The 22,116-nt window shown below is 42.2% G+C and overlaps 1 protein-coding gene across 3 annotated transcripts in view; it reads left to right on the forward strand.

Moving 5' to 3' along the window:
• The window catches only part of CACHD1 (cache domain containing 1), a 95,051-nt gene that overhangs the window by 60,755 nt on the left and 12,180 nt on the right, over positions 1-22,116 (forward strand). For all 3 annotated transcript variants that reach the window (XM_027694372.1, XM_027694373.1, XM_027694374.1), the window contains exons 6-17: positions 1,261-1,405; positions 2,946-3,162; positions 6,853-7,002; positions 8,086-8,319; positions 10,584-10,733; positions 11,260-11,383; positions 11,886-12,003; positions 12,831-12,999; positions 15,272-15,414; positions 16,204-16,385; positions 17,840-17,950; positions 20,920-21,042. In XM_027694372.1, the coding sequence (XP_027550173.1) occupies positions 1,261-1,405; positions 2,946-3,162; positions 6,853-7,002; positions 8,086-8,319; positions 10,584-10,733; positions 11,260-11,383; positions 11,886-12,003; positions 12,831-12,999; positions 15,272-15,414; positions 16,204-16,385; positions 17,840-17,950; positions 20,920-21,042 (1,866 nt within the window). The remainder of the gene's footprint in view (positions 1-1,260; positions 1,406-2,945; positions 3,163-6,852; positions 7,003-8,085; positions 8,320-10,583; positions 10,734-11,259; positions 11,384-11,885; positions 12,004-12,830; positions 13,000-15,271; positions 15,415-16,203; positions 16,386-17,839; positions 17,951-20,919; positions 21,043-22,116) is intronic.

Below are 22,116 nucleotides of genomic sequence, written 5' to 3' on the forward strand. Positions count from 1 at the left end.
GGAAATGTACAGTCCTTTGATGTGAGAATGGGGGTGCCCCAGTCTTGGTCAGAATTTGGACACTAAAACCACTGGTGATTTTACCCAAGTCACTTAGTCTGGGTTGTAGTTTTTCCGTAGCTAAATAAGGGATATTTTTTTGGTAATATTTACTTCAGAGGGTAGTTGGGGTGAATTAATTAGTTAATGCTTCAGTGCTTTGAAGATCAAAGGCCCTGTTTCAGTTCTAGGTATGAATGCAGTGTAGAGCTGCAGGCTGTTTTACAGTTAAGAACTGATTTGTGCCACTTGTTTGTAGCAGTGCCTTGTCTAAAGTCTTTTGCATTTCCTTGCCTCCTAATAAGATTTCTGTGGCTGCCTTTGATATAATAAAATTTAGATCCCCAAACTCACACTTGACTGTAACAAGTTTTGAGTCTGGACTAAAGAGGAAAAAGGCTCATCTTTCTTTTTGAATCCTTCCTCCGTGCTGAGGATCTTCCTAATTTATTCCAGGTTGGAAGCTTGGCATGAGAGCTTGCGAACGCTTTCACACATCTCTCAATATTGAACTGGATCTGAGCACCACTTCCCTGAAAACGTGGGTTTTGATGTTAGCACAGACATGTTGCAGCACCAAGAGCCCTCTCCATTGTTAACTCACATTGGCCATGGGGTGTAAAACTGGGCAGATCCAAGTGGCTGTGGAGCATGACCTATGTGAGAGTCATTCCAGGGTACCAGGAGAAAACCCTTCCTTGGCCAGAGGCATTCCCTTGTTACGACAAACCAAACACCCTGGGATAATGAACTCCTCACAGTTGCACAGGTTTTTACTTGTCATAGAACCAGCACATACCCACTATTGCACTTACTTTCACGTGTGAGTGAAGTTCCCGGCACCCGGGATTTATCAGGAGGCTTTTCTTCCTTGTCGAAGCTTAATTCAAAACTTGATGTGAACTGCTGCAAACAGTGATCCCAAACACTGCTGCTGCTTCAGCAAAATTGCTTATTCCTGACTGAAAGCACTTGCTGTGACAGAGGGAGATGGACCTGATTCAGGTTAAAAAATCAGGAAGAAATCAGAAGGAGGGTGAGAGCAAGGGCCATTTCTGTGTGTTCATGTTCTCAGAAGTTTTCATAAAGGCAAAAATTCCTGTTCTAATTTATTGTTTCTTCATTGTTCTTTGGGGTTTTTTTTAAATTCTTGACTGTTTTCACTTTAGTGGAAATGACAAGGTGTCTGGTGACAGTGGTTTGGATTGTGTTCTCCCTCAGGCCCGTCTATGTCTCGACTGTCCGCCCTCAGTCCAAGCACATCGTTGTCATTGTGGACCACGGGGCCTCTGTCACAGAGACACAGCTCCAGATTGCCAAGGATGCTGCCCAGGTCATCCTGAGCTCCATAGATGAACATGACAAGGTGAGGCTTCTCCAGGCAAGGAATCTTCCTTGGTTTCAGCCATGCTCTGAGTTCTTGGTTGTCATCCAAAATGGTGATTTTAACTCCAGGTCCATGGTCTCCTTGTATCTGTGGTCTGCCTCTGATGGGTGATGGAGACTTGAGCTCACCTCTGGAAACCTGTCTACTGCAGGGGAAATACTTGGGGATCCACAGGGTGGGAAAAAGGTGAAAAGCCACTGATCTAAGGCAAAATCTTGTATCTGAGTAATCTTTAAAGGCTCCTTCACTCAGCAGAGACTTTAGATGATGGTCAGTGGTGTGATACAGTGAGGAGGACCATGCTCTGAGCCTGATGACTTATGAAGTTCTAGATTGCTTTGAGCACCTCATTTTACTTCTGAACCTGTTTTTTTTTTTTTGAAAAATGGAAATTATTTATTCTGCTGTGGTACTGGGGTGAGCTGAAACATAATTAGGGCCAAGAAATCTGGATTTTATTTCTTGCTCTGCCACAGATACTGACTTGGCAATGAAAAAGTTGCTTCACCTGTACTTTTTTTCAATACAAATTACAACCAGGGGCCTATCAGGTGCTTCTGTAGGACCACAAGAAGTTTCCAGTTTAGTTTTACTTTTAGTAATTCTCTGCTGGTGGGACCTTGATCATTCTTTCTGCTTGGGTTTTCTTTTTGGAGTAGGAAGGGAGTTTCAGTCAAATCAAGTTGAAGAACAAATGATGACAATCTTTGCCTTAAGTCTTCTCATTAACAGTATGGGAAAACCACTTGTGTGCTTTTAGAGGGATTTAATGTTGTAAAATAATGCTTATGGTTCAGCAGAATTAATAGCACTTAAGTGTCAAAAGTGTTTGCCTTCATACAGACAATACTCTTAAGACACAGATTACTGGGTCAGTAGCTCAGTGGTTATGAAACCTGTTACACAGGTATATAATTAATGCTTAATTCTGGGACTGTCTTGCATCAGTCATAATTTATAATGAATTATTCCACTGAACTAATAAGACTGGTGTGTTATATGTATATTAATGCGTTACCACTACATGCCTTAAATTATTTACAGGATAAAAACTGATGGCAGAGTTGGCTTGCTTGGATTGAAATGCTAAAACAGCAAAATGCTTTGCCTGTGAAAAGTTCTTAAAGGGGTTGTTTATTTTTTTTTTTTCATCTTCTCTATGCACTCCACTTTTCTCCAGGCACTCCAGGCTTTCCTGAAAATGCTCTCTGCTGGCTTTCCTTTCAGTTATCCCTGGCTCGCTCAGGCTCCTGCCCAGAACAGTGTATTAACTATTGTGTAGGAGCAGAGCCAAGCTGACTTCGCCAGAGAAACAAAGAGCAAAGTCTCTTTTCCTTGAATCCACCATAAGTCTAATCCTTTTCAAATTTGACGGATTTATGCCTCAAGCATTTATTTCCTAACAATTGGGTTTTAAACCCACGGAATCTCTTCAGTTGGCTTATCATTGTGTTCTCTATATCAGTGCTTTAAGAATCCTAAAAGGAAGGTAATCCCATCGAGTTTCTTCTCTTTCAAGATCTCCGTGTTGACCGTGGCAGACACAGTCAGGACCTGCTCCCTGGATCAGTGCTATAAGACATTCCTGTCTCCTGCCACCAGTGAGACAAAGAGGAAGATGTCCACCTTCGTTAGCAGTATAAAGTCATCTGACAGCTCCACACAGCACGCTGTGGGATTCCAGAAGGCTTTCCAGTTGATTCGGAACACGAACAATGGCACAAAACTCCAAGGAAGTAAGTCCCTTGTTGTGCAATCCTGATTATTTCTGAGGCTTGCAAATATCACATTCTCACTTTGACTGAGGCCAGAGGAGTGTAGTGTGCTGAATATTAAAATAAAAAGGGGGGGGAAGCACGTGTTTTTGTTAAGTGGCATTTCCTTGATCTGGAATCCGCATGAGCTGAATGTGGCCATTCCCTTTTCGTGTGTGTCACTTGCTGACTCGCTTTTCCTTTGAACTGAAATATGGAAATGTAGGATTGAATTGTCTGACAGCTGAATTATTTCCCAAATGTGTATTTTGGGGGGTCAGGGGTCATTTCAAGGAAATTTCCTGCTTCTGCAGGTTCATTTAATTATTGCTGGAACATATGTCTACAGATAATGTGTTTAACTGGAATCCTATAGAAGTGGCCCTTTCTTCTCAGGGAAATGGGGATTTTTTGAGGATACCAACTATGGGGGGTTATTTTATGGAATACCAAGTTGTCCTGGCTAAATTTTCCTTCATCTCAGAATACCCATGTGAACTTTGCATACTCATTATGAGCTTTCTCCTTCCCATTCCCAAGATGGGGTTTTTCTGTGTGTTTTTTGTAATGGGGATGTGGTGAAAGATGTGGAAAAGATGGATGTGGAATTGAGTGGCACATATGCTTGCCAGGAAGCCATGGAAGGCAGATTGTGTGCTGTGAGTGCTCCTTGGAACTGAGTAACATTGGCAGTGCCACAGTGGGGTGGGGGAAGCAGCCAGATCTCCACGGGGATAGTCAGTTTAAATCCCACAGCCTGGTGTTGTGCCTGCTGCAGTGAGTGCAGATCCTTCAGTGTCCCAGAGGACACCAGCCCAGATGCTGTACAGAACAGGAGAAAGAGGAAAAGTCCAAGAATTAAAGTGCTTTGGAAAGAATGAGGAAATGCACTCCCAATCCATATGCTTTTCCTTCTGTTTGTGAAATAGTGTTTTTGCTACAGTTCAGCCAAATGCTGAACTTCAGGCCATTGGTATAGTGAGACCTTTATCTCACAGGGCACTACTTTTAGCTGAAGGGTAGGGCTGGCAAGGGTAGGATTTTACCATCCTCTGGGAAAATGGTGAAAGGGAGCAACTCTGTCAAATAAAAAATAAACAATCTGAAGCTGGCTGGGATAGGATGCCTTAGTCAGCAGGAGTTATTCCAAGAACATCAGCTGTAGAGTCTTGCAGCATCCTCCTACATATCTACATATCTCCTACATATCCCCCATCCCTGAAAGTGTTGCCCCACTCCTGGAAGTGTCCAAGGCCAGGTTGGACAGGGCAACCTGGTCTAGTGGAAGGTGTCCCTGCCCATGGCAGGGAGTGGCACAACATGAACTTTAAGGTCTCTCCCAGCCCAAACCATTCCATGATTCCATGTTTGTCACTGTTTATATATTATGATTAGAAGGTTTTGGCATATTCTTCATTAATGTGAAAACACACATATCAAACAATTATTCTGGGGCACAAGTACAGAAAGTGAAATGCAAATGATTTGGATTTAGGTTTTCTCTGCATGTGAAAGATTGTGAAGACCTAATGTGTATATAGCACATTTCAGAATTCCTAGGGTGAGGCACAGTAGGTTTGAGAAGAGGATGTTTATAAAACATGCTCATTTTCTTGTAAATAATCTTTACATCTTTTTTAAAAAAGAAAAATAAACCCAGAAAAAAAATATCATTCATTTGCCCGCTAATTTTCTAACATCCTGTTCCCAGAGAACAATGTGTGGGTGTGTCAGGGAAGCTGTTGAGATACAGCCTCAATCCCAAATTCACACTGGAAAAGTTAGAAGGGAACAACTAGTGTGAGATGGGAGAATTGTGCTGTTGAACACGTCTGGATTTCCTGCGTTATTCCAGTTCCTATTCCAGTCCTGCTCAGCCAACCCTCATCCCAAAGTGTGAGAAAATGCTCTGCCATGAGTGCCAGCATTCCCTGAAAACTCTAAGTAAATGAGATGTGTGTCTGTTGCATATGTACGTGTATATATATTTAATTACATTTTATATATAATATATATATTTATATATAATATACAAATACATGCTCTAGATAAATATATAAATACAAAGACATGCTATATATATACACATATGTATATATATATAAAATATACAAAGACGTGCTGTAGATAAATGAAGTAATGGTGCTCTGAATATAAGCGCCTTTTCCAGCTCTCCAAAGTGCAGTGTATCAAATAGCACAAGATGATCAGCTGCAGAATGATAAGATGCCCAGTTGACTCTGGTCCCTGATGCAGACTTCGGACTGGTTTATGTTACTCCTCCTAGCCGAGCTTTGAGACTGCAGCATCATGCCTGACTGCAGATCCAATATCTACGTTGTAGCCTAGGAAACAAAGCAACAATTTTCCTTAAACTCTAGGCAAAGCTGTTTTAATACCTGGCTTTGCTTTTTTCCCCTAGTTATAGCCCTTAAAAAATTAAGGTAGAAATTCCCCCAAATTAACAGCACCTCTTGTTTGTGTCAAAATCCAGTTCTGGCTGAAATTCTTTTCAAGTCATGATGACAAAATGTGCAAGTCAAAGCATTCTTACCTATTTAAAAACCAATACAGCAAACCCATCAAAAAACCCAGATGAGACAACGAAGTTGGGATATGACCAACTAACCCAGTGCTTTGGATTAGCACTGTGGTGCATGATCCCTACCATTAATTATATGCACAAACCACTTTTAATCCTGAGATATATATGATGAAATAGGTTGGGGTGTAAGCAGGGATTTGAATTGACGTGTTCAAAGGCTCTGAGGCAGGACTTTGGCCAAGAACATCCTCAGCCTGAAAAACATGTTCCAATTCATGTGCAAGGAGCCAGGTCACATTCCCAAGTGTTCCGCTCTAACCTACTCCATAGGAAGGCACTGGGTGAGCAGCTCCAGGCTTTAGGATTGCAGGGTGGGAGGAGAAAAGGGGACAGGAAAGAAAACTTGCAGGTTTTTTGCTTTTGTGAAGCTGGACTTGCACGCTCCTGCCTGGTGGCAGCCAGGCTGTCCATCCTGGAGAAGAGAAGGCTCCAGGGAGACCTTAGAGCCCCTTCCAGTGCCTAAAGGGGCTCCAGGAGAGCTGGAGAGGGACTTTGGACAAGGACCTGGAGGGACAGGACAAGGGGGAATGGCTTCCCACTGCCAGAGGGCAGGGTTAGGTGGGGTATTGGGAAGGAATTGTTCCCTGTGAGGGTGGTGAGGTCCTGGCACAGGTTGCCCAGAGAAGCTGTGGCTGCCCCATCCCTGGAAGTGTCCAAGGCCAGGTTGGACGGGGCTTGGAGCAACCTGGGCTAGTGGAAGGTGTCCCTGCCCCTGTCAGGGAATGGAACTGAATGATCTTTAAGGTCCCTCCTAACCTAAACCATTCTGTGACTAAGCCAGAAGGTGCCTGTGGGGTCTGCTCAGGAGAAACAAACCCCAGTGCTCCTGGGTGGCTGGAAGGCACCGAACCAAACAGATGTTTGGTAAGTGCTAAGAATGAAAGTTTAATAATAAATGCTGTAATTCATAAGGCTGCTGGGTGTTTATCCACTGTAGATCGCTGTGACTCTCACACGTGAAGCTGTTGGCAGTGTGTGGCTGGAAGCAGATTAAGGGCTCTTAGCACATGTCTTGCTTGAGTTAAAAACCTAATGCACTTTCTGCTGTATCTGTGATTCTCTTTTAGATACTGACATGGTCATCATTTATCTCTCAGCTGGGATTACATCAAAAGACTCCTCTGAAGATGATAAAAAAGCTACTCTACGTGTCATCAACGAAGAGAACAGTTTCCTCAATAACTCAGTCATGATTCTTACTTATGCTCTTATGAATGGTGAGAAATGGTTGTGATTTCCAGTGGATGAACATTCCCTGTCCTTGCACAGCTTGTTTATGAAGCTCATTCAAATGTAATTCCAGGCCTTACTGGGAGCAGTTTGTTATGGATTTTGGCACTTAGAATCTAGAGGCTGAATCCAGATGTTCCTACTTTGGTATATATATATGTGTGCCACTATATGCTTATGTATCCCAGTGCAGCTGCTCAGAATATAAAATATTGTCTGGTGGCAACCAGACTGAGTTAAATTTGATAATTATTGCAACTGTAAACCTTCCTGCCACTGCCCTGGTTCCTGGTGCAGCAGAACGGAAATACTTGTGACTTCTGTTTAAGTCCTTAGCCAGAGAGCATAAATGTGACATCAGACATAATCTGAAATGCTTTAATAACCTGGGACCCAATTTAAGAGTGAAGGTAAATATGAAAATCACATTGCCAGTAGTTTGGCATCCTGTGCTTCTTCCAGGAAAGCATTTTCAGCACAAAGGCTGTTTGTTGTATTTGCACATGGACTCTAACCAAGGAAACTAAAGCTTAAGCTAATGTATGATTTGATTGTAAATTTAAATACTCATTTGAGACTCATACGTGCAAAAGGCTTTGATTTGTGCAGGAATTGAGCCTGGGACTTGTGTAAAATGTGAAACTTTAATGTTTAAGCTGAAGAACAAAGCCTGTTATCTCCAGGGGTGGGTGAGACGCTCCTGGTCCTTTCTGTGGGCGAGCCACCGGTGGAGAACAAAGAGCTGTCCTGTGGATTTATGTGGCACATAAGTCTTTGTTAAAAGATCTTTGTTTAAAGTGGGGATGTGAACAGCATGGTAAATTATTTCACTGTGCAACAGCACGTGAGAGGCAATCTTATTTAATTTTGTTTTATCTAATTACTCTTCCTAAAACCAGTCTTTAGGCACTTTACCTCATCACTTAAATAGTGATTATATAGTATTTTCAGTCCTACAGGATGTATAATTTTGCTTTTATTTACAGTTATTTGGAGTAAGATACAGAAGCCTTGATGGAAATTAAGGTTCTTTTGTCTGCTTCCTTCTGTTTCTTGCATCTGTGTTTCAGAGGGGGTGACAGGGTTGAAGGAACTGGCCTTTCTGAGGGACCTGGCAGAGCAGAACTCGGTGAAATATGGGGTGCCAGACAGAACAGCCCTTCCTGTGACCAAGGGCAGCATGATGGTCCTGAACCAGCTGAGCAACCTGGAGACCACAGTTGGGAGGTTCTACACCAACCTCCCCAACCGGATGATCGACGAGGCTGTTTTCAGTCTGCCCTTCTCAGATGAAATGGGAGATGGTGAGTGCTGACATTGGATTTGAGTATAAAAACAGAAGGGATCAGCTTCCCTTGGCTTACATATTCCCAAATAGTCTCACCAAGTGATGTGCTCAGGTGTGTTTCCTAGCCTTTTTCCAGTAGGATTTTCATCTGCAGAAGGTCTAATTATGAAAAAAAAAGTTTGGATTCTCAGGGTGAAAATTGTTCTTATGTATGTGTACATACACAGCATCAGTAATTTAATTTGTGGAGAGAAGTTCTTTGTACTTGAAGAAAACAGTCTTGTGACATTGAAATTACATCCATCACACCCTGTACCATTGCAGGGTTCAATATTTCAGTACTTGTGTATGGCTTGGGGTCTCACAGGTAGATTTAGGGAATTGCACAAATCCCCATAGAGGAAGAGACAAAACGTTGTTATTGTTGGAGCTTCCCTTTCCTGTGGAGCCATCAATGTGACTTTGGAGTCATCCTTCCTGCTGGAGTTCCCTTTATTCTGTCTTTGCACCCCAAGCAGTGGCTCTTCACAACCAGTTTATCATCCATTCCCTGTGTCCAGGCTGTGGAGATGGGAATGCTGGGCACTGGCTGTCAGATTATGTAAGAGTGGGATGGAAACCAGCTTAGCGAATGGCACAAGGAGAGATTATTAATTATTGTCCAAAACGGGCCAAAACTTGGTCTGCCACCAGTGCTGGGCAGAGGAGGAAGCCTGAGCTGGCTGATGCTATCATGGCATCTAATTTTCAGGTAAAAGGAAAGATCCATACCTTAAAATTAGATGCCATGATAACAAAAACTGTGTGTTCCACCACTCATCCAGTGATCTCACCACTACATCCAGTAATGGAGAGACTGAAGGTGTAGATAATTGTAGAGACTTCTGGCAGTGAACCAGCATGTGGGGGGTGATGTGTAGAAATGCAGAAATTAGACAGTTTAATTAATGCTGAGGGTAAGCCTGCACTGCAGGGTGATCCTTTTTGGGTTCAGGAGGTTCAGCAGCTCCCATGGTGCTGACAGAGCTCCCTTGGCTGTACACACCCCCAGCCATGGGTCCCACTGCCTGAGCTAATACCTGCTGAATTGCCAACCCTTTCCCTTTGGGACTGGTGCCCTTCCTGCAGCTCAGTGGAAGGTCAGAGTTGTAGGGTGTACCCCTGCTAGTTCTAGGCCAGCTCACCTGACCCTTCTCTAGCACTGCTCCAGTGCTCTGGGAAGAGATGTGACGTCACAGGGATGTCTGGAAATCCATCAGTGATTTTATATTGCTTTGACAATTGAACAAATTTGGTATTTCTTCTTTCAGGACTTTGTACATTCTTAGTCTTGTCTTGTACTTAGGATTAGTTGAGGTTATGCTGAATAGTTTTCCAGGGCTGCTGAGTTTAGGTTGTGTTGAGTCCCAAAACAGACTTAAGACTATTCTTCTGAGTCAGAACTCCTGCTCCTTCCTGCATTTCCTAACCTGAGTTATTAAGCTGTATTGTTGCCCTCTCCCAAAGCCATATCCAAGCATAATTGAAAATTTGAGCAACCGAAAGATTAGAAATGGTGCAACAGAGAAGATTTGTCTTGCAAAGATTTCCAACTTAAAAGCTTATACATGCAAATGAATTTTATATTGGGTTGAGAGAAGAGTTGCTGAATTTCCAAACAGCAGTGGTGTAGAAAATAAGAGTAGTAAGGTATTGCAAAGAGTTCTTAGCTCAGCCATGAGATACATCCCAAAACATTGTGTAATTATGGGTATGATTCCCAGTACAGTGGTGATACTGGAATTTAGTTAAGCAGAGCAGGTTTAATATTCTGAACATGCAATTAGATGAGCAATAATTCATTCCTATTGTTGCTTTATAAGTACAAATTCTCTTCCTTCCTCCTCCCCCTATTTTTTAAATTACTTTAAATGATGTTAAAGGAACAAAATGCCATCTTGGCTTTTCATGCAAATGCATTTTATCTGTAAGGAATCCACTTGTAATCCACTGTCAAAGCCCCCCAAACATTAATTGTGGTGTGTGTTTTAATAAATTGGTTAAATGTACTTTAGGTCACTATCAGAAACACAGAAATTAGCTAATTAAGGAGAGTGGTTGTCAACAGCCAGACATGACAGACAACCTGCTGAGCTTCCCTGTCCGTGTTCCAGCAAGGAATACTACATCAAATTTAATTGTGTAACATGTGGAAATTTTAAAGTCCCTGTTCTCTTCCCCCTAAAAATAATTAACTAGATAATATTGCTGATGGTTTTGTGTTGTTTCTGTCATTCCAAGGCCTGATAATGACTGTCAGCAAACCATGTTACTTTGGGAACCTGCTGCTGGGGATTGTTGGAGTGGATGTTAATCTCGCCTATATCTTGGAAGACGTCACCTATTACCAAGACTCCTTGGGTTCCTACACATTCCTTATTGATAATAAAGGTAATTTGGCTCAGATAATCCCTTCTAGTCTCACTGAGGTCATTAACCACTGAAAGGAAACTCTGAATCCTCATGTCTCCAAATAGTCTATAAGTAATGAATGATAATACTTATTGACAGATTAATTGTATGTTGTTGGTTAGTTTTGTCTGAGAGTTGCTGGAGACTTTAGGTGGTTTCACGACTTGAAATGTCTGTCCTGGAGTTTGATGTGGAAACACTTGATGAGATTTTCTACATGTGTGACATCCAAGTTTTTCTGTATGTGCAGGGAAGGAGGAAGAACTGGTGTATATGTGTGTTCAGCTCATTTCCTCTGATCCAACCTCATTTTATGGCTTAGTTCTTTGAGCTGTGTTTCATTTGCAACTTCTTTGATGATAACATTGCTTGGCCACTGACATCTGTTAAATGCAAAACCTCTGTGTAGTTACTGTATATTCTTTTTTTCCCCCCTGCAAATATCCATCCTGGGCTTAGTTGTTTTACTGCATTTAACATTTGGGTTTGTATCTTTATTTTTTAGGCTACACTCTGATGCACCCATCCCTGACCAGGCCCTACCTGCTGTCCGAGCCCCCTCTCCACACGGATATTATCCATTATGAGAACATCCCCAAATTTGAGCTGGTGCGCCAGAACATCCTCAGGTGAGGAACTGGGATGCAAATCCAAACATGAGCAGTGCTCAGAAGTATTGCTAGAGGAATTTTAAGAGAATGGAGGGTAGAGTTCCTTTTCCTACAATATCTGAATACTTGGATGGAATTTTTTTGTTCCCCAATAGTTCTGGTTTGGTTTTTCCTCCAACTTTTTCATTTATCTTTGGGTGTGTAGGCAGTGATTCCCACATCTGATCTGGGGGATACTCCTTCTAATCTTTCCCTTCCATGTCAGGAAGATTTTTCACTGTTTGATCCAGGTTTTTCTTTATCCTTTGCCTGATCTGAGTATGTGTGAGCTCAAAATGTGGGGGTACACGAGTGCATTTTCAGCACACATACACTTTTCTTCACCAAGGACAAATAACAATTAATTTCTTCAATTCTTATGATATTTTTATAAATATACAACTGAAGGTTTTGCTTAAGTTGTAACAATTTTGCTCAGTGTTTAATAATAAAATGCTGGATGTTTTATCTCCCACTGCAGCATTCCCCTGGGCAGCCAGATCATCACAGTTCCTGTGAACTCCTCACTGTCTTGGCACGTCAACAAGCTGAGAGAGATTGGAAAAGAAGCCTATAATGTCAGCTATGCCTGGAAAATGGTAAGGGAAAAAAACTAGGATGGCACAGAGTCAGTTTATAGCTCTATTAGCAGTTGTAAGAGCTTTAGGAGAGCTCCTAGCCTTCCTTTCTTCAGCTTAGAACATATCTGAACACTAATCTTGACCTTGGGATTAAAATGGAATCTTAAGGTTAAATATAATCCAGGTGAATTTCACTGATGCCAGAAGTAATTGGCTGTTTCTTTGTGCCAACAAACTCAAGAGAGTACTTGTGGATCATTTCACAGCATTAAGTTAAATCCAACCTAAAAGATTAGGCTGAGCAGTTCTAAGAGATTGAATCTGTCATTGTTTAACAGAAATTCACACAGGAGGGTGTCTGGACCTAATTTTCTAATATTGTAATGCTGCATATAATATCAAACACCCTTTGCAGAGCAGCTGGGACACTTCAGGCTTTGCTAGTCTGGTTATTGTAGGGTCCTTAAAATATACAAACCAGTAAAACATGTGGCACATGCAACACATGGAGTGGAAAGGATAAAATCTTACTTTTGAGAGTTCATTTGTCTGTACTGTCCATAAAGGGGATACCAGTGTGTGTTTATTCACTGTGAACTTGCAGTCTCTCCTCTGTTAACGATACTTCAAAAAATATCTATAAAGCAGTGTTACAAATTATTCATTGAGCAACAAAAGGAAGGTCTTATTTAGTTTTCTGGAAAAAAAAAAAGAATACAATATTTTTATTTGGTATGTTAACTATGGAAAAGGGGGTTTTGTACAACTTAGTGGCTCCAATACATACAAGTTCTGTACATCCTCCACATTTTGTTTCTGTTTGATGACTTGCTCGTGTTTTCCAGGTCCAGGACACGTCCTTTATCCTGTGTGTGGTGGTGATACAGCCTGAAATCCCTGTTAAGCAGCTGAAGAACCTCAACACAGTGCCCAGCAGCAAACTGCTCTATCACCGGCTAGACCTGCTGGGCCAGCCCAACGCCTGCCTGCACTTCAAGCAGCTGGCCACCCTAGGTAAGGCTCTACAAGTGGTCTTGACCATCTCAGAATCCCAGAATTATTTAGGAAAACACCTGCAAGATCCAGTCCAACCTGTGCCCGATCCCCTCCTTGTCACCCAGCCCAGAGCACTGAGTGCCACATTCAGTCATTCCTTGGACACCTCCAGGGATGGGGACTCCACCACCTCCCAGGGCAGCCCCTTCCAGTGCCTGACCACCCCTTCCATGAGGAAATTCCTCCTGATGTCCAACCTGACCCCCCCCTGGCACAAATGGAGGCCATGTCCTCTTGTCCTATCACACATTCATGTTTCTGCAGAGTGTGGCAGCAGAAAGTAAAACTCTCCTCACAAAACACTGGAAATACTCTCGAGAGGCTTTTATTTCCAAGGCTGGCTTTCCAATCAGCTGTTACCTTCTTATAGCTCTTCCTTGATCATAGTTGCCTGCTCAGTGCTGAGCACTTACATGGATGAATGAGTGGGGCGGATCATCAGAGTATGAGATAAATGCACGGTGAGTTTTGCTCAGAGTTCCCAGAAATTGGAGTGGGGACAGTGAGAGATGACTCACCAAGCTTAAACTAAGTCCCCTTCTCTTGACTGTAAAGCACCTTACTGACAAGTAACATAAGTAGGATGAAGCCCTGGCCTGTTCTGCAGGATTGACATTCTTTTGACTTTGGATTTATTGAAGTTTTTCACTGCCAAAAGCATTTAATGCCATTGAAGTCAGAAGTTAAGCCTGTTGGGGGAAATGAGAACTTCAGTGGTGTGATGGATTCCAGACCCTCCTTACCTGCTTAAAAATTCCCAGGTTACTGGCACATTCCTGCTTCTGATAAGCTAAAGTGGTTCTGCTCTACCTGAGTCATTTCATTGCTGGAAAGAGGGAGGGTCTCCATGGCAGTTCTAATGTCTGGGAAGGACAGAGAAATTATAAAAATTATATAAACATCCTAAGTCGCAAACTGTAATATTTAGGTATTAATCTTGGGAGGTTTGCTAAAATCTGTGCTGTATTATAAGAAATTCTGAATTAAGTGCTTTTGTTTGTAGCAGGGTTTGAAGGTCTCCTGGTGGATTAGTGGCACAGTTGTGAGACTTTCCTTAGCTATTTGTGGCCCTGCAATATAACTGAGATTAGACTGCAGGAGTTATGGAGGGACTTGACAAACCTATGGAAATTGCTTTGCCACTTGTTTAAAATGCAGGGATTTTTTTTTTCTTTAATGTGGTCCCTAGTCTTGATTATCTTATATCCAGAAAGATATAAATGGAAAATCTCCAAAAAACGCAGTACTAAGCTGTCAAGTGGAAAAACTTCATGCAAAGCAAAATGCAACCCCATCAGAATATTTGGTCTGGGAAGCAGATGAAGGAGCAGAGCAGAAGTTTGTAAGTGATGGCTGCAGCACACATGGCTGCTGGATGGGGCTGTGTTTTAGAGGAATGTGACTAAAAGCAGAACACTTAACAGGCTGCACTGAAATTTTTTCCTCTAGATACCATTCCTCACAGGGAATTTGGGTTCCATGGGTCAAATATTCAGAAAAGACCTTCTTCTCAACCTTCAGCCCTGCATTGTCATGACCATTTCTCCTTTTAAAAAGAAAAAGCTGCCTAGTTTTGCAGACTTTGCACAATGAAAGTTTACCTTCTAGTTTGTTCTGAAAATCACTCCAGGCAGCTGCACTTTTATTGGGGAGCTGCCTCTTCTGCACTTGTAATTCTCCAGTTGTTCATTGTCTGGGACTGAAAATGCTCATTTTCGTTTTCCTCTGCTGTATGTAACCTAAACACAGATAATTACGGTCTTCTTCTTTAGCATGAAATCTTTCCTTAAGGGAAAGATTACAGCTTCTGTAATCTTTCCAAAAGTAGGAATTCAAAATTGTTTAGACTTTGAGAACAAGGGTACTGAAATACCAGATAACACATGGAGATCAGAGTAAGTGGACTAATGTTGTGACTTCTGTATTTTGAAGCAGGAAAGTTAGCTCATGTGCAGCTCAAGTGACTAGGGAGACAACTGTGCTGGGAAGTGCTCTGGTTTGGGTGGAAAACTTCACATTTCCTGCCTTCCCTCACAGTCCACAATGACCTGAGAGTGGAGGAGCAGGTGGAGGAGTGGACAGTGCATCAGTGAAACTCCTTCCACACCTCCTCAGCTGGGACACCACATCAGAGACCCTTTTGTGGTACCAATGTCTTCATTATGCAACATGTGCAATGCAATATGTGCAATGCATCATCCTTAAATTTCTCATGCTGTGGTGTTTTTAGAAAGCCCTACAGTGATGCTCTCTGCAGGCAGCTTCTCCTCCCCCTACGAGCACCTGAGCCAGCCCGAGACGAAGCGGATGGTGGAGCACTACACGGCCTATCTGAGCGACAACACGCGGCTCATCGCCAACCCCGGCCTCAAGGTACGGCCTCGGGGTCACCACCCTGGGCAGATCTGGGTCACCATGTCCCACACCTTTATATAATCACAGAATCTCAGACTGGGTTGGGTTAGAAGGGACCTTAAAGCCCATCTCATTCCACCCCTTGCCGTGGGCAGGGACACTTCCACTAGACCAGGTTGCTCCAACCTGGCCTTGGACACTTCCAGGGATGAGGCAGCTACAGCTTCTCTGGGCAACCTGTGCCAGGGCCCCACCACCCTCACAGGGAAGAATTTCTTCCCAATATCCCATCTAACCTTGCTCTCTGGCAGTGGGAAACACAGGTTGGTGCCAGGGCCTCACCACCTTCACAGGGAGGAATTTATTCCCAACATCTCATCTAAGAATAGAGAGAGGAGGGAGAGGGCTTATTCCCCAGGTGGGGCGGGTGTGAAAATTTGATAAGCTGCTCTTGAAACAAACCCTAGAAAAACTAAAGCCACAGTAAATTCTTAGCAGAAATATCTTTGTATTCTTAGGCATATAAACGAGAAGTTCCTATTTTATGTGCAAGCAGAGCATTATTTATATTTACTTGAAGTGAGAAAACAAACTCTAAAAGCCACAGAGATAACGACAACACTATTTCATTATAACAAGCTTTTCCTTTGCTTGGAATGTGCCGGATCCGTGTGGTGTGAGAAGACTTTAACCAAGTAATTGAGTTTAGATGATCTCCGATGGCTCTTGGGGAAGCCCCGCCAGCAGCTTATTATCTTTTCATGCAAGTCTTGGAGGAACCCTGCCAGCTCTGCCTTTGTTTTGCAGTTCTCTGTCAGGAATGAAGTAATGGCAACCAGTCACGGCACCGATGAATGGATGACACAGATGGAGATCAGTGGCCTCAACAGTTACATTGTGCGCCGTTACATAGCAACCCCCAATGGGGTGCTCCGCATTTACCCCGGCTCCCTCATGGACAAAGCATTTGATCCCACCAGGAGACAATGGTGAGTTTTTAGGGTCCCTTTATCAAAGCTTTGCAGGGCAATAACGAAAATATTTGGGATTGATTTCGTAGCCTGAGGGTTGTTTTTTTCATTTCACTGGAAATTTTTCCATCGTGTACGTAAGCACTTTGCTTAAGTGCAGCCAGTTAAAACATTTATTGGTTCTAATTTCAACTCTTTTAATTTAAGGTGGTAGTTTGTGTTGCAGATCCCAGCTATGGCAGATGGGAACATAAATATTCAGCAAATGAGCATCCCCTTCAGGGATTAGCTGATTCGTGAGCGTTTTCGGCTCCTTGGGCCATTTTTGGTTGTAAATATTGTAGTCTTTTTGTTTGTTTACAGTGGGTTTCCTCACTGATTTAAAGGAGGGATTTGCTGTGCGTGTTAATTATGCACCAGCATCTGATTAGGGCAAATAGTTGTGTACATTGGGATGGGAGCCTGAGACCGGAGAGGGCTTGGAGAGTGTTCCAACATGTGGGATTTCTGGGAAAGACCTGGCCAGGTGCTGCCACAGTGTGACACTAGGAAAACACGAGCCCCCACCAAGTCCCAACCCCCTGGCAGCTCCCCTGACCCATATTTTCCCTGAAATAATCCTGCCCATAGTTCCTGATGAGCTTTTCTTCAGTTTATTTACCTTTGCAATCCCTTGTCTCCATTTTAGAAGCTCCCAAATTATTTTCATTATTGTTTTGGGGTTTGGTTTGAATTGGATTTTCTTTTTCTTTTACATTTCACTGACTTTCTTAATCCATGGTTTGAAAAAACTCTGTCTGCAACATGAAATGGTGTCTTGGGTTTTATATAAATCCAAATTTGTAATGTTTTGGAAAGAAGATGCAAGGAAAACACTGGGAATAAAGTAGAAGTGGGTTAAGCTGCTCATGGATTGATGCACTGGGGTAGAGAAAAGCAAAGTAATCACTTTTTCATACACAAAAGTGTTTCCAACAGTTGTATAAACTTTCTTATGACAGTAGGAAGATATTTGACATAATTGTGGCTTATTTTATGCTGACAGTGAGTTTTAAAAGAGATTGTAATTTGTAATCACTGTCTGACATATTTCTGCATTTTCTTGCATCAATTCTGTCATTTCTCTTCAGTTTGCAATATAATAATTTTACCAGTGTTTGCTTTGAGTGTGAGACTCTGCTGGCACTAAGTCAGATGTTGTTCTGGGGAAAAAATGTCTAAAATTACATTAATATTTTTATGCAGAACTAAATTGAATTTTTTTAATGCAGTTGGATGTACTGGGGAACCATTTGGTCTGGTTTAGGTACTAATTGTGCTTAATACTTATTAAGAAACATTGATTTGGTGGCACATTGTTCACAGTGTGAAGAATTCAGTGTCTGTTTACTTTGGCAAAATAAAAGATACTGTCCTAAAGTTACAGTAATCATTTTTCACTAATTATGAACATCTCTTTTGGCTTTTCTTAGGTATTTGCATGCAGTGGCTAATCCAGGACTGATTACCTTTACTGGGCCCTACTTGGATGTTGGAGGGGCTGGTTATGTTGTTACCATCAGCCACACAGTCCATTCCTCCAGGTAAGTGGTGTTGGAGGTTAAGGCAAGAAGATTCCCAATTATCAAGATTTCATTTGGGTAGGAGAGAAAAATGCTGGGTGACTCCTGTGTGTTCAAGAACTGAATGAATAAAGGGCTTTTGGTGAAATGTAGTCTGACCCTGTATAGATTCAGTGGCAATAGTATATTGAAATACTGTGAAAAATCCATCCTATATGAATATATAAATGCTGTAGCTTTATTGATATATATACAGCATAATACAGCATGATAACAGCATACAGAAAAAGGGGATTGATTGGTGAGAACACGCTCCTGGATGAACATGAGATAAGATACCATGTGCGCATGACCAGGAATTGGGAGGAAGAGAAGGATTGCTTTCCTTAGGCAGTTTGGAATGTGTTCCCTCTCTGCTGGTAGTTAAATACTTCTCCGTCAGGGCTGCTAATCTCTAAATTTCCTGAAGTTACTCACACTTACGCTTCTGAAGTTGTAAATACCAGGGTGATGTTTGGAAAGGAATAAGAAGTGAAAGCAGATCCAAAAGCAAAGAGAAGTCAGGCCACAAATGGGCTTAATTAAAGAGCTGTCCATATTCCAGAAACTGGGGAGCTCTACCTGGGCTGTTTAAATCCAGCACTTCTGAACGGGGTGCCTTTGGGGTCAAACCCCACGTACAGTTGAAGGACCATCACAACAGATGTTGATAAGTTAATTTTGGCAGGAGGAGCGGGGTCAATCCAGGAGTTGGACTGGAGGATCTTTGTGGGTCCCTCTCAACTCAGGATGCTCTGTGATTCTCTGAAATGGCCTTTTCCTGGAGGACCAGACTGGTTTTGTCCTGGTTCCCTCCTGGTCCTAAGGCTGACGTTTGGGATGCAGGAAGTTTAAAGGAGGCCAGTTTACAGAACATGTACCAAACATTTCTATCATAAACTCTGCCAAGTTTCAGGAACAGTAGTTAATTTTGATTTTTACACATTGTTTCTTGTAAGACTTTCACTGTGGCTTCTGCATACACCCCATCCAACAGCCCACAAGTACAAAGTACTTCTAATGTACTGGTAAACACGGATCCCAAAGCCAGCAGAGTATGGGACATGCCTCTCTACTTTTCCCAGAGATTCCTCTGCCCTCCGTGGGATTTCCCACCACGGGACATCTGCCTGTGTGTTTTGGCAGGAGCATTATCAACCCCAACGCCCTCGTGGTGCTTCTTGCAGAGGAATTTACTGAGGGGAAATAAGCACTTTTGGAAGTAGAGAAGTGCAATTAATCACAATTCTGATTTTTATCTAACAGGAGATGGTTTACTTGGCTTTAAGAACATAAAGCTCGTGTGGGTTATTAGAACATGATTAAAGAATGGTTAAACAAAGTTTGGCGGATGTGAGTGTGATTCCTGGGTAAATATGACCTCTGAAGCTTATAGTCACATGCAGTTCTAATCCCCAAAGAGGCCTGAGTTAAAAATCCAGAGGGGTGGGGGAGGAATCCATGGAGTTAACAGGCATTTTGGCATGAGAGACTGCTGGGAGGGTTTAAATACCAACATCAGTGTGTCTGGAGCTGACACTTACCTCTCATTCCCGTGTCATGTATATCTTATTTCTTTTTTTGGAGGCTTAGAATAGAAGATTTATGTAAGAAGTTGTTTAATACAGTTGGCATCAGCAAACCAGAAGGATTTAATGCTTAAAAATGAAGCTCAAATATTTACAACCTTCCTAATGGCTTTATGTCTGTTAGGACAGAGCAAGAACTTCAGAGCTTGATGCCCTGTCACATACAGTTAAATGTATCTGTGCTGCTTCCTGTCATCCTTTTCCCATTCCTTCTCCATGAAATGAGTTATGTTAACAATAAATTAAATGCAGGTTTTTAAAATCTATGTCTATATACCTACAAATTAGATCTGACTACATCTCCACTGTACCTCTGGAAAAGCAAACAAACTCCAGTCCAGTAAACAGAGCTGGGTTTACATGGATAAGGGGTTGCCAGAACTCTGCTTTGTAAAGTCCAGCTGTGCCTTTCAACATCATCTTTTTCAGAACGTTTTTATTCCTGTCTTCAGAGATAAAATTATGTAGAAAAGGAAATTTTGAAAAGTAGCAAGTCAGAGGTGTCTCCTTGGTCATCAGTGTAAGGTCCACAGAGGTGCAAATATTATGCCCTGAGATTTGAGGAGGAGCTGATCCTTTTGTGTCCTTCGGGGATGAGAGGGGACTTGGTCTGGCTGTGCCCTCTCAGTCCTTCAGGAAGAAAACTTAGAGAATTTGGGTGTTGAAAATGGAGGAGAGAGAAATTCCCTCCTCACTCAGTCCAGCTGCAGGCTGCTGCACATCACCCCATCATATGATCATTTTCATAACCTGCCCTAATAAGTATTATTTTCCTTTATTTTCTGTCTAAGATTCATAATCCCTCTTACACTTTGGAGTTTTAGGGATTTAGCACAATGTCTATGGCAGCTTCACATTCAGGTCCTCACCTGGGGGCTGAGCAGAGAGGAGGGTGCAGGTAACCCCCTGAGCTGGTGGGTGTTTGGGCACTGGGAATGCCAGAACTGTGTCCTGCCTTCATTTGTGACAGTGGGCAATTTTTAATCCTAATTTATGTTCCTAAATATTAAATGTCTGTAGGTGGTAGGAGGTGTATGTTGAGTAGAGGGAGAACAGCCTGTGGGGAGAAGGGTGTGATCCAGTCCCGGGCTGTCTCCTGCCTACTCCATGTGCTGGTTGTATGAGGAGGAATTTATGTGGAGAAACTTGAGGATTTGCAGCAAATTCCCAGATTCTCACTGTTCCCTCTTTCACAGCTGCTCCAGCTGTCCATTCCAACATGAGCAGGGTGAGCTGAGCTCCCATGGAGGTGTGGATGTGCCAGGGAAGCCAGTCCCCTTTCAAGCAGAGCACTAATTAATTAAAACATTAATTAATACAGCCCTGAAAGCCTTTCCCCATTTTTTCCTCCCCTCTCTGCAGTGCACAGATGTCCTCAGGACATTCAGTGGCAGTGATGGGCATTGACTTCACCCTGAGATACTTCTACAAAGTTCTCATGGACCTGCTGCCTGTTTGTAACCAAGACGGGGGGAACAAAATCAGGTAAAGCTGTTCCTGCCAGGCAGGAAATATCTAAAGTATTCATTTTCTTTTTCTTTAACCAGATGACCCAGAGGTTCTTTCTGACTTAATTTATTCAAGGATTCTGTTACTTTCAGTGTGTGTTCTCTGATTTCGAGTAAAACTTGTGCTTGTCCTTCTCATAAAGATTATGTGGATGCTTTTGTTATTCAAGATCAAACTGCCATCAGCTAAGTAAACAGTCTGCAGGATTATAAAAGCAGAAGATAACTGATTTTATTTTTTTTTGTTATTTTTAGACTTCACTGAAATTCTGGGGAAAAAAAACCATTCTTTATTAAATGAACACACTTCCCAGTTCTTCTGTTTGTTTTAATTTTACCTATTTAGTTACTGTGAGCATGTAATAATGATACTGTATCTCTAGTTATTTTAACTATGGTTATTAAAATATACTTTTGTTAGCTTTTGCTCAGAAATACATAGCACAGCACTAGTCAGAAGAGGTCTGATTTAATCTGGAGTGTCTAATTTCATTCAGATCCCTGTGTATCTTAGTTGTTCCTTTCTGTCCTTTTTTGAAAAATCACGTGGGGGGTGGGGTAGACTCTGGTTTGGCTCTGGAGTTATTTGATAACATGGTTTGGACATTGTTGTTGGTTCTTTGTTTGCTTTTAAACCTTAATTTGGGAAGGGAAGTGGTTTTCTGTCATCCTCCCAGTTCTTTTCTGGTTTGGGTATTTTTTTATATATTTTATGGTGTATAAGAAAAATAAACCAGGATTTCTGGTTTGGCATTCCTCCCTCCCAGTAAAAAACAACTGATAATCAACAAGGTCAGATCTTTATTCTGTTCCTACATTCCCTAAATGAGGAATTTCGAGCATATTGTTCAATGTTAGACCATCCTAACATAGATCTAATGCTTCCAGCCTCTGGGTGAATGCAGGTGTTTGGGTTTTTTAGAGTATCTCTACTAAGCTTTTTCTTTCTGCAGAGTTCTGGGGTCACCGTGAGCCCAGTCATTCTCCTGTTTCCTACAGCATCTTCCAGGAAAAAGGGAAAACACACCATTACTACATGCATTTCTAATGC

The sequence above is a fragment of the Neopelma chrysocephalum genome, unplaced genomic scaffold (genome assembly GCF_003984885.1).
Source record: "Neopelma chrysocephalum unplaced genomic scaffold, ASM398488v2 Primary Assembly neopelma1_97, whole genome shotgun sequence".
NCBI classification, from domain to species: domain Eukaryota; kingdom Metazoa; phylum Chordata; class Aves; order Passeriformes; family Pipridae; genus Neopelma; species Neopelma chrysocephalum.